The 12,887-nt window shown below is 51.8% G+C and overlaps 1 protein-coding gene across 2 annotated transcripts; it reads right to left on the reverse strand.

Moving 5' to 3' along the window:
- Positions 1-448: 448 nt before the first annotated feature.
- Positions 449-6,659, reverse strand: LOC102084818 (uncharacterized). 2 transcript variants are annotated; one of them, XR_010465775.1, is made up of 6 exons: positions 6,334-6,659; positions 4,615-4,944; positions 4,218-4,487; positions 3,919-4,038; positions 3,105-3,156; positions 449-2,025 (listed from the first exon to the last, which is right to left on the reverse strand). XR_010465775.1 is itself a non-coding variant. In XM_005498065.3 (6 exons), the coding sequence occupies exons 1-6, from the start codon at positions 6,404-6,406 to the stop codon at positions 2,013-2,015; spliced, it is 798 nt and encodes a 265-aa protein (XP_005498122.3). In that variant the 5' UTR covers positions 6,407-6,656; the 3' UTR covers positions 449-2,012. The 2 variants fall into 2 exon arrangements, 1 of the variants encoding a protein (XP_005498122.3); XM_005498065.3 differs by having other exon boundaries at positions 3,979-4,038; positions 6,334-6,656.
- Positions 6,660-12,887: the final 6,228 nt, after the last annotated feature.

Raw genomic sequence — 12,887 nt, forward strand, 5'->3', positions numbered from 1 at the left:
CTCTGACCCCATCTCACTTGGGTGGAATCTTCTCTCAAGTCCATCTACCCCAGGACTAGGAGCTGTGCCAGGGTGGCTGCTTGGCAGGTCCTGGTTGAGTCACCAGGGAACTGATACAGGTTAAAAATACCCTCACCTGGCTTCGGAGCAAGGTTGTTGGGGTGGTTTTAAGCCCAGCTCAGTCCCCCAGGCTGCAATCACTGCAGGAGGAGCTGGGCTGCGCAGAAGAAGGACAGACGGGGATGCAGGAGCATCACAGTAAATGGCCTCCCCAAGCACAGTGGCTCTTCCTGCAGGGCTGGTCATCGGGGCTAAATCCAGCTTCTCAAGGTCTGCCACCAGCTCCACCCCACCACCGAAGCCTGGAGCCCACACAAGTCCCGCAGCGGGGAGCACATCCCTGCACTATCACAGGCTCTGGATCCCCACCCCTGAAGATCACATCAACTGGGATTATACAGGCGCTTTTATTAGCAGCAATAGACATGAACAAACCACAACATCTCCAAAATGATTTACAGACAACTCTCCAAAAAGTTTAGAAAAGTATTTTTTGTAAAACATGAGACATGTTATACCTACAAGTGCAACAGAAAATTCGACAACCTGCATTGCAGCTTAAAGCTGACACTGAAATCTAGTTTACTGCACCCAAACCGCCCTGTTTCCTTTAGTGCTTTAATTGCAACATGAAATCCCAGGCTGATAGATGGCCCTTTGCTGCTGGCCCTTTTATATCCCAGTTATCTCACAGGACAGAGCTCCATGGGATGGACCAGCGCCAGAGTGGCCAGAATCCAAGACACTTGAGCCAGTTCACTCTCCTGTGATTTCCCTGTTTGCCCCAGAAAGAGATGTAGGGCAGCTTGGTGACTGCTCACATCGTGGGATATGATTTGAGCCTCTCCCACATGTATGTCTGTTCTCCAGAGAGAAGGGATAACTCTGAGGAGAGGGACACCCACTGCTCCCCTGGCCAGGAAAGCCCTTTGCAGGTCTACAGGCAAGACCCAAGCTCTAAAAACACCCACTCGTACCACTCTCCATTTGCTGACTGTGGCTTGGGCCAAGGAGAGGTCCCCAGGCCACCAGCTGCTGGTGGTCACCAGAAGTGACCATCCAGTAGCTAGACCAGGACACCCAAAACAGCTGCACCCACAGAGGTGCTGGGGACCAGCTCAGTGCCTGAGCCTAAACCCATCAGAATGAAATATGGGTGCAAATACCCTGGTCTGATGATCAGCAAAAAGCACCTTGTGAGGTCCAGGGCTCCTGGGAGAGCATCCAGTTCTTTCCAGTATGAAGATGGAAGTTGTGCCTTCAAGCTAAGTAATTTCAACTATAAGAATGAATAATGACCCCCTTCACGAGCAAAGCCCAGAAGAGCTTTGCAGAAGCAGCGTGAGGAAGGGAGGCAACAAGAGCAGGGGCTGGGAACAGGGCTGCCCCAGCCATATCAAACCAGACCAAGTCTACCATCACCCGCAGGAGCAGCAAAAGCAAAGGACAACACGTAGGACCCGGGTGGTGAGTGCTCAGAAGAGGAGGACACGTCCCCAGATCCTGTCAGAGCCCAAGGCTGGAGGACAGAGGAGATGGGCTCGGGAGCATCCCTACATCTCCCACACCGGGCTGTGTCACCACAGCACTCCCCAGCAGCCCCGGGACTGTGTTTGTCCAGTGGAGATGGAGCATTTTTCCAAAGCAATCAGCCCATCCACAAGCACTTACCCCAGATGGGCTCTGGAGGAAGGCTGGAGACCTGAGGAGGTCTGGAGCACAGCAGCAGCCAGGTCTCCAGACACAGCCATGCCCACTTCTCCCCCAGGGATGTGCAAGGGGCCTTGGGGACAAGCAGGACAACACAGAAATAGTCCAGGCTGGTGTTATACAAAAAATATTTGTGGGCTTCGGCAGCTTAAGCAATTCAGAGGCTGGGACAGCATCCAACATCTGGCGCTCCCCGGGCAGCATCCACCACCATCAGGGGAAGGCAGCAAGGGCACAGCTGCTCAAGATCTCCACCTGCAAGGAGAAGAGAGGTCTCCATCTAAGCCATCTCCTGCATGCAGATCCTGCATCTGACACTCACTCAAACCCCCTCCGAGGCCTCAGGCAGCTGCAGGGTGGTGGCAACACTGAGAAGTTCAGAACTTGTGTGCTCTGGTCCCAATTTCAGGAGATACTTCAGCCAATTTATCTCTGGGAGGAGCTATCTGGGACCTGGCTGCACAAGACAACTGAGAGCTCTCTTATTTTTGACTGGCCACAACATGGGATGTGGTTTCCAACCCTTGGGGGATCACATCCTTGTCCTCACCTTCCAATAAGCTCCAGTTAACAGCTCAAGTTTTTTGTGGTCACATAGAATGAGCAATCTCCAATAGGATTTCAAGAATCACTCCCCAGAAATTTCTGGAGCCCTTTGGACAATTAAAAAACCAAACAACACCCATTAAGGAGCATATTTCAGAATGAGTCTGCACATCCTCTGCATCTGGAGGCTGCTGCAGCTTGAGTTATGCCAATCTGGAAAGCATCACAGGAAACCAAAGTCTGGCCCCTTGTGAGCCACAGATGTGATTTGGAGAAGGTGTTTCCCCTCTGGGCAAGAATCTGCTCTCCCAAAAAACACAGCATGAGTTTTTGACTGCTTTTGCAATGGGAGGAATTGGGACAGGACCACCACTTATCACGGCAGTACATGTGGCTATAGAAAATGCGTAACGGGAATCTAAAAGCCAACGTAGAGGGAGAAGAGCTGATGGAGCAGATGGACGATGGACCAGGAGGATCTCTGAAGTTCCCCCCTGCCTGGCAGCGCCCAGCGCCCGCTTTGCCAGAGATAGCCAGCAATATCAGGCTGCGAGTGAGGAAATGAAGGATATTTTCAGAGCAAATCCCAGTGGGGACTGAACGGACAGGATGGCAAATCCTTTGAGCCCCCAGAGCAGGGAAAGCAACCCCTCAACTGCATGTCGAGGTTGGCAAAGGACCTGAGCTCTCCCACTTGTCTGGTTAACTCAGTTCCAGCCAATGATAAAGCTTTGGCTTGTAGCCACAGTTGAAGGAGCAACCCAAGAGAGGGACTTAAAGCACCTTACCTACAGCCATTGCGACACGGGCGGTCCCTTCTCCTGCACCAGACGAAGACACCTGGGGACAAACCAGTCATCATCTCCATTACACCACCTAGAGATGGTGCTCAGACAACACTCGGATGGGAAACCTCGAGCCAGCACCCCCTGACACAGGGTTGGTGTTCGGGGGCTGCAAGAGGCCACCCCTGCCCATCTCCACACTGCCCCACAGGTACTGATTGCCCCAGCCCAGCCGATGGCCAGGGAGCAGCACGGGCCACCAGCTCTGGCCATGTGTGAGCAGGTACATGGGGAGTGTCACAGGGATGACGTGAGCAGGAGCACAACTTTGCCAGCACCTACCCAGCGCCTGGAGGCTTTTCACAGGAAAAACCTGAAAGCTTTGTGCAATAGCAAAACATACACATAAATCACCCAGGGAGGACCTCCCACTTCTCTTTTAAACTGACAAATCCCCTTCTCAGGTCCAGACTTGGACTTTTCTTTTAACACCCCTCCAATTTTGCAGTTGGTAATCTGAGAATTAATATCCCCACTATGCCAGGGACTGGGGATGAGCCAGAAAAAATGCTCTCCAGTTCCAAAAAAGGAGGAAAATCAAGACCACTGATTAAGGAAGCTCATTTCCTTTCTGAGGGCAGAAAACCACAACAGTGGTTGGGAGGCTCAGTGCTCTTACCCTAGAAGGGATGTGCAGCTTCCCCCAGTAAAGTATAAAACTCATACCCACTCTAGACACACAGGGGGAGTTTTCATGACAACCTTCCCTCCCTCTGGGAGCAGAGAGGCAAGGGAAGGCAACAGAGGACAAAATTACCTCCAGCAGTGATGCAGCAACCCGCCAAAAATCCAGTGAAGAGTCAGCCCCAGCACTCACCTGCGAGCGAGCCCATGATAACGCATGCCAGGAGCACGGGCAACACCACGTTTGCAGCATCTGCAAAGGAGAGGATTCACAGTCTCTGCAGCCAGACCAAATTTAACCTCCTACCCACAGACTCCAAGCAAAAACCCGCCAATAGGCAGTTGTGCCTGGTGCAGGGACACAGAGATATATTTTCTTGGGCTATTTCCCTTGTTTCTTTTCCCAGGCATCAGGAAGAATTCCCCACTTACTCTGGACATGGAGCAGGAAGGAGGTTTCATTCTGGCTGACTTCATTGCGGACCACGCAAGCGTAGTAGCCGCTGTCATTTATTGATGCTTTAATGATGCACAGGGTGGTATTGTCAACAAACTGGATGTGGTCGCTTCCCAGAAGCAACTCCCCATTTTTCTTCCACCAGTACAAGTCTGCCTTCCCTTCCAGGACGTTGCAAACCAGTTTGGTGTTGCCTCCTTCCTTCACGGATGAGTTGCCCACAATTTCTGGCTCGGACAGCGGTTCTGGGAGAGACGAAGTGACTGTCAGCATTCAAACCCACAGCTCTCCGGATGCCAGACCGGAGCACCTTCCTCCGCAGCGATTCAAGCTCTCCAGCTGTGGCGGAGGGTTTGCTATCTCATCACTCACCGACAACGCGCAGCTGGAACCAGTCTGTGGCCTCCAACTCGGACCTGAACCGGTACAGCTGGTCATCTCCCTGCTGCAACACGATCTGCAGTGAGAAGTCCGTTTCATTGAACCATGTACGATTCTCATAGGGACGAGACACGTTGGCAGGTCTATCAAAAGCATAATTGATTATGACTCCTTCCTGCGAGACGGTTTTGTATTCCCAGAAGACAACTTCGCTGGCGTTCACTGGTGGTACTGTCAAAAGCACAGTGCAGCCCACAGCCGAGACGAGTCTCTGTGATGCTGGCCTGAGGTCAGCAGAGTAGCATGGAGAAAGTGTGCGGGCTGAAAAAGAAATCAGATGTTACTCTGTAGCTGCTGAGAGTCAACTCCATGCACCTGGGAGGCGGTTGTATGTATTGGGTTTTCTTGGTAAGGTTTTAGCAGCCAGAGGGCTGCAGGGGTGGCTTCTGCGAGAAGATGCCAGAGATTTCCCCCATGTCCAACAGAGCCAATGCCAGCTGGCTCCAAGACGGGCCTGCTGCTGGCCAAGATTGAGCCCATTGGTAACAGGGGTAGTGCCTCTGGGATGACATATTTAATAAGGGGGAAAACTGTTGTACGACAGCCACTGGAAGAGAGGAGTGAGAGTATGTGAAACAGCCCTGCAGACACCAAGACCATTTGAAAAAGGAATGGGAGGAGATGCTCTTGCAGCCCATGGAGGTCCACAGGAGAGCAGTCATCCATCCACAGGTGGAGAATTTGTGAATGAAGTTGAGCCCGGCGAAAAGGAGTAGTGAGGAGAAGGTGGTTTTATGTTCCCATTTCCACACTGTGATTTGACTGGAAATAAACTAATTTTTCCCCGAGTGAAATCTGTTTTGCCCATGACAGTAATTGCTGAGTGATCTCCCTATCCTTATGTTGACCCACAAGCCTTCATTATGGTTTCTCTTCCCTGTCCTGCCAAAGAGGGTGGTGATTAAGCAGCTGGGTGGGCACTGGGGGCCCAGCCCCAGTCACTCCACTGCACCGCAACACCCGCCCTGGCTCAGCAGCTCTGCAAACAGCGGCGCTGGGGGCTTCATCATTTCTGGATTTAAGCAACAACATGGAAAAGCAGAAAGTCCCAATATTTGCATATGAGTTCCCTTTCTATCTCTCACCTGAAAAATGCAGTTTTTTGCCTTAAACATTCAGCTGGTGTATCTGCACAGCGCCAGCAGCTTGAACCTGGGGACAACTCCCTGATCCCACTCGGGAGTCCTTTTCCTCCCTCCCCCTCTACCAAAGGCATAAATCTGAGCTCAAGGAGCCCTCCCCACAAACAAGCACTTTCCCATCGGATCACTGCCAAAAAATGGCATTAAGAAACGGGAAAGCCAGTGAGCCTCTTCCCGATCCTCATTGAAAAGTTCTTCGCTGAGGAAAAGATGGGGCTGAGGAGTGCCCAAGTCCAGGACTTGCCTTCCCTTCTTCAAAAACGAGTCAGGAAAAAGGGTCCTGCACCCCTAAAGCCGGGGTAGAGGCTCGGCGAGATGCAGCCCCGCTGCTGAACTACGGCTGCCCTTGCTGCAACTGACAACTCGGCAGCTCCCAAGTCAGGAAAACACCCCAAACCGCACGGTGCTACATCCACGGACGCCCCCGGAGCGCGCACGACCACCCACCCGGCATGCGGTCCCGGGGGGACCCAGGGACCCCCCTGTCCCCCGGTGAGCAGAGACTTGCCTGTGATCCCCAGCCCGCCCGCCGAGCTCCCGGGACAGGCGAGGAGGAGGAGGAGGAAGAGCACGGGCAGCATCGGCGGGGCCAGAGCGGAGGCAGCTCCGCCATGAGGCACCGGGACGGGGCAGGGGGGTGACCGGGAGCCGCCCCTCCCGCAGCCCCTCCGGGCTTGTGCCGCTGTCGCTCAGCGGGGTGACCTTGGGACAGAAGCCAGAGCGTCCGGCTGCCGCCCGCAGACCCGGCCGGGCGGCTCCGCCGCAGCCCGGAGAACGCGCCCTGGCTGGGGAGCGGCGCCTCCTCGGAACAGGAGGGGTCAGGGGTGGGGGAGCGCGGGTTTGGCTACTGGCTCCACAGTCCCGCTTCCTCCTTCTCTTCTTCTCCCCTCCCCTTCCTAGAGCGGCCAGACTCAACACGCAGGAATAAGTCCACAGGCAATGCCTCCTGCTGCCTCTCAGGTACCTGCCCTGTTTGCCACGGTTCCCTTTACAAATGTTTTTTTCTTAAGCTTTCAGACTTTTTTTCTAATTTTTGGTGCATGTTTTTTTTCTGTCTCTCTCAAAATCACCAAATCGTATATGAACTAGTGGCACATCATGCTGGTGGATGGTGGGGACTCGTTGGCCTTCCACTTAGGGCAGTGTAGATGTTGAGACTTTGGGATTTTCTTCTTTTCCCGTGCTGACATAGGACATGAAAAGAATGTCTACTTTTTCCAAGGATTTGTCTGCTCCCTAGGCTGAAACCAAACTGCATGGAGGGGAGAATAAGTGTGCTAGTGTTAGCAAACAGGACACATAACCACGGACGTAGTTATATGTGGTGCTTTTATTTCAGCACTGGGAAACCAGCGGTTCGCACCCAAAGCTGGCTTCGACCACTGATTCGAACTCCACTACATTTATACAATTTGGTTACATACATATTCATTAGGGTTACAACGTATGTATTGCATATTCATCAGATTACACCATTATTTCACAATATCAGTTGCAACACCTTGGAACTACTCTAAGCATGCACAGTGTCCTCTGGTGGTCGTTCAGGGGGTCTTCAGGATGAAGTAAGGAGTCTTCTTCACTCGTGTACTTTTCACCTTTTGTCACTGCACATGCGCACTATTCCTATATTCATTATAAAATCATGTGAAATACTCAGGTTTCTTAGATGCACATCCTAAGCACATTCTATCCATTCAAGATAAGGTAAGGGCTCACTGAGAACTAACAGAACTAACTTTCAGTTCTCTATTCTCAAACTAAGAGATAAAAACTTGTATACAACCTGTGAAATTTCAAGAAAAGGTGAGAATCTTGGATACAGTTTACAAAAGCAAAATACAGCCAACTATAACACTAGGGGAGCAAGAGGAGATTGAGAGCTTGCAAGGACGGGTAGCAGATTCTTAGACCCTGTCATTCTAGAACGATTTGACTTGTGCAGCAGTTGCGAGGTCTGTAAGGTTTTGTCACAGAGGCACCCCAAAGTCAGTTTCAGGCGGATAATGAGTTCCAAAACAGACTTTATTCTGGCCAGAAAAGTGCAGTCAATAAACAGACCAGAAACAGGGTTCATGCAATTAGTTAGCACTCCAACAACAAAAAATACATGTTTGTATATCAGTTGAGGAGATTGTTGGGGTACAGCAAAATAAGAATAATGAGGGTCCATGACGTGCATGTATTCACTCACAAGAGACAAAACTGAAGGCCTCTGACTCCAGGGTACCCACAAGAAATAATCACTCACCTGGATTAGGCAAGGGCTTACATTCACCTGGTTAGGCAAGGACTCATTCACGGATATATCCAGTAAATAACCACGCACCCAAACGAGGAGGTGAGGCGCTCTCAATCCTGGGAATCTCCTTACACAGCGTCCCAGTCTAAGGAGAGGGCTCCAGTTCACAGACCCGCTGCTCTGAGAAGACCACTCCAAGGGGGCCTCCAGCAGGGACCCCGTTTTATAGTCTGGTCAGATCTGGCTGTGGGCATTACAACGTGGTCCAGAAGCTTCATGCTCCTCTGGGCACCTCCTTTGTTAACGACGCTGTCAATTGGCCAAGGGTCTCACCCCTCCTGCCCCCCCAGCAGGTGGAGGTGAAGTCACCCTGCCCCGGGATAGAGGAGGATGTGACTGTCAGCACTTTGATACCATCCCAGGTGTGTACGTGAGAACAGGCACAGTGGGGCACAAAAGGTGCTAAAGAGCCATCAGCTGCCCCAGTGAAGGCTCCAGATCACAGGGGGATGTGCAGCTGCCACAGGTGCAAAAAATCCAAATGCCAGGTCAAAAAGGGCACTCGTGGAATCGACATATTCCCTGGCCCCATGGGTCATTTGCAGGACTGTGAGGGCACATGAGGGAGCCCATGACAGTGACAAAGAATTGGGTTTTAATAATTTTACCAGAGCAGCTTCCTAGCATGAGCTCAAGAGGATGGGAATGTGGCTAAAAGGTGGCTTTGCATCACAGGGGAGACCACAGAGATCTGCATAGGGTTTATCACATAAAGTACGAGGTGGGTGAGGATTTTTTCCGTTCCCCTGAATTGTTTCCATCACCTTAGCAGTGTGGAAGGGGAGTGAAGGGCGTTTCCACAAAAACAGCTGCTTTGCAACAGCAAAACCCTATGCAGAGCCTTTGTGTGGTGGTGTCTAAGGAAACCCTGGAGTGAGATATATAGGTATACACAAAAAATAAACCAAGCCAAACTGGTTTGAAAACACCCCATGGAGGAGAGCTTCCCGTAGAAGGCAGGTTCAGACATGGATGCAGCGCGTATTCCAGCCCCAAGCAACTACAGAAACACAATGAGGTCAAACCTCACTATGGCTGAGCCCCCTTGTTCCCCTCCTGATGCCTTCAGCAGTATGAAGGGGGGCTGCTGGTGTTTGGGGGACCCTCCAGTGTCCCCCGAGATGGATCGAGGCTCATCTCTCCAGCAAGGGGGCGAGCAACTGGCTTTTCTTGACTTGGGAGTCCCTCGGCAGAAGCAAGGGACCCCATCCCGGCACCACGTGTGGGTGCAGAGGGTCTCGCCTGTTATCAGCCTGCAAGCCAGCAACACCAGCACTGTTACAGCAGCCAACACCTGCTGGCCACCAGAACCAGGAGGTGGTGCCCAAGCACCGGGGCACAAGAAAGCCAGGAGGGTGAAGGTTCATGCAGTAAGATGGGTGCTGCAGTTCAGCAGGCCAGCAGTGACGTGTTTCTCAAAGGCAGGAACCTCCGGGACAGGGTTTTGAGCTGGAGCAAACCTGCAGACCTGCCAGGAGGAGGAGCTCAGCACAGAACTCAGGGAAATAACAAAGTCAGAGCAGAGGGTGGCCTACAACCCCAAGTAGGGGACTATCTGGACCAGCCAAAGAACCAGCAAAGTCACCAAGAGGGGTCAAGTTTGGAGCAAGAAGGTTCTGGCAGAGATCTACAAGTCCCCTGCTGAAGAATCTGAGAGGAGCATCAATACACAGAATAGGTGGGTAAAAGAGATGGAAACAATGAGGCAGCAAACAAGGCAGGCATGACGGCAAGGCAGCAAGAAGGGCTGCAGGCAGCAAGCACGGCATGGCAGCAAGCTGGTGTCGAGGCAGGAGTCAGAGCGTGGCAGTGAGAAGTTCCCAGGGCAGCAGTCACGGCCCCACCAGCCTGGAGAGGAGCAATCAGGGCAGCCTGACAAGCTAAAGAAGGGCCACATGTTACCCTCTGTCAACACCCAGCTGCTGCTGCTCCACCTGGAGTGCAGAGTTTCCAGGGACTAGAGCCTGTGCGAGAGGGGCAAACAGCTGAGCTTTGGAGGAAAAAAAAAGTCAGGCAGGTGCAGAAGGACACACAGTGCAGCTGTTCCAGGGCCCCACAGCTGGGCTAGGGGAAGCAGAGCACACCTACGACCTCCAGTCTCTAGGGCAAGGGACCCTGGATGGGCCGTACAGAGAAAATCCTCATCAGCTGTGAAGAAAAACAAGTGAAACTAATTCAGAGAGTCCATGAAAGAGCTCAGCACCCTGCCATGCAGCAGTCCCTAAGGGAAGGGGCTGCTGGCATCCCTGAGCTGTGTGGTGGTCCAGAGAATGAGAGGCACAAGGCTTGTGATTGCTCCTGGCAGGTTATTGACATCGCTGTGAAAGGAGAGACCAAGGGCAGCAGGAATGCCCTGATGGTGGGACTGGAACGAAAGCCACGATTATGCACTGCCGGGAAGGACGCACCAACAGCGTACAGTGCTGCACTTGCTCCCGTTGATGGAAAAGCACCAGCACCGTGGAGGCGAGGGACTTAAAAATGGAGGGGCAATTGGCTCATGGAGGTGCTCCGAAACACCCCCGCAAAAGGGAGGTTCCTTGTGAGACGAAGGGGATGCCGTACGGTGCGGGTGAACCAGGCCAAGTCGGCAATAGATCTCAAATGTTCCAAGTCCCACATGTGGGCAGGAACAACCCCAGGTTCCAGTATAGGTTGGGAAATTACATATTAGAGAACAGTGTAGGGGAAAGGGACCTGGGGGTCCTGGTGGACAACAGGATGACCATGAGCCTGCACTGTGCACTTGTGGCCAGGAAGGCCAATGGCATCCTGGGGTGTATTACAAGGGGGGTGGCTAGTTGATCGAGAGAGGTCCTCCTTCCCCTCTACTCCGCCCTGGTGAGACCCCATCTGGAATATTGTGTCCAGTTCTGGGCCCCTCAGTTCAAGAAGGACAGGGAACTGCTGGACAAGGTCCAGCGTAGGGCAACGAAGATGATTAAGGGAGTGGAGCATCTCCCTTATGAAGAAAGGCTGAGGGAGCTGGGTCTCTTTAGTTTGGAGGAGACTGAGGGGTGAACTTATTAATGCTTACAAATATATAAAGTGAGAGTGACACGAGGACGGAGCCAGACTCTTCTCAGTGGCAAACAATGATAGGACAAGGGGTAATGTGATCAAGATGGAACACAAGAGGTTCCACTTAAATTTGAGAAAAAACTTCTTCTCAGCGAGGGTGACAGAGCACTGGAACAGGCTGCCCAGGGAGGTTGTGAAATCTCCTTCTCTGGAGACATTCAAAACCCGCCTGGACATGTTCCTGTGTGACCTCACCTAGGCGTTCCTGCTCCAGCAGGGGGATTGGACTGGATGATCTTTTGAGGTCCCTTCCAATCCCAAACATACTGTGATACTGTGAAGCCGCTCTGACCTGCACCGCTAACAATTAAAGCACAACCAGCCTACAAGTTTCTTGCAAGTATCGTACAAACACACACAGAGCATCTCCATTTCTTTTTCCTCATTTTAAACGAGCAGATTGATTTTTCCACAAGAAAATCCCCAACCTAAGCAAGACTCGCTGTTCAGCACACCAGTCCTTGCACTGACCTTGCCGGCAATAGGCATCCTGTAGAAGATGTTCCATACTGCCATTCCTGCCACAATTTTATCCCTGAGGTAGAAAATGGCACCATCGCCATGCCCTTCTCTTTGTTTTGGAACTCGAGGCACTGGGGGAAAACTTGGAGGAATGTCAATTTCTGGTGCTTCTGTTTCAGTCTCTTGATCAAAGGGACCTTGTCCCTATAGCAAAGAGATGTCCAAACATCCAGTGCAGAAGAGAAGCAGCAGCTCTTTGCTGGTGATGTTGAGAGCGGACTAGAGAGCAGGGCCCTGGAAGAGGCTGACGCCTTTTCTTGGAGTTGCATCCGGCAAAAGTTAAGTTTCAATAATTCGAGAATGAAACCATCCTGAAATGAAGCACAGCGCTGGCTGTTCCTGACTTCCATCACCAAGAGAAAAAGGCAGAACAGCCTGCTTCTTTAAGGCAGCAACAACAAAATAAAGACGCTTAGAACCACAGCAACTCTTTTGTGCAAAACCTGATCATTTGATTGCTATGGAGGAAATTCAGCCTCCCTGGGAAAAGAAGTTTGAATTTTGGGAAATGAGTTACCCAAGGTCTTCTTGGAGGAACGTTACATTTGAATCCCATTTGACTATCAAAACCAGCCTTTAAAGCTTGGTGTAGAAAAGAAGCAAACCGCTTGATGTCTCCTGGAGCTCTGCAGTGCGATCAGACCAACTCTATGGGAACTACCCAGCGAGACACATAAACCTTCACGCACGGACACAGCTCCCGAGCACGACTCCAGCCCTCCCTGATTGCTCCCTTGCATTTTTCAGCATGGCTTTTGCTGTTAATTTAGCAAGAACTCCTCCTCTTGGCGAATTACTGTTGGTAAACTACTGTCAACAAGTCCAATGGCTTCGTAGCCTACATTGGGACCCAGATTGCTCCTAGGAAGGAAGTGTTGATTTCAGAGAGAACATATAATACAGATTAAAGAGAAGTACACATTGCTGTGCCAACACCTTGAACTGGGCACCTGCTGAATTGGAACTGGGAGGCTTAGAGGAGTCAACGCAGCTGTGATTTAGGGCCCAGCAAGTCCCGTGTGTCAAAAGTCTTCCAAATCGTGCCGAGGAAACAGATGCTTCCCACAAAACCATGTGGGTATCTCTAGATGGACATCACTACCTTTCTGGCCACGGCCCCAACTGACTTGTTGCGGCACAGCCCCGCAGCACCAGAA

The sequence above is a fragment of the Columba livia genome, chromosome 12 (assembly GCF_036013475.1).
Source record: "Columba livia isolate bColLiv1 breed racing homer chromosome 12, bColLiv1.pat.W.v2, whole genome shotgun sequence".
Lineage (NCBI taxonomy): Eukaryota > Metazoa > Chordata > Aves > Columbiformes > Columbidae > Columba > Columba livia.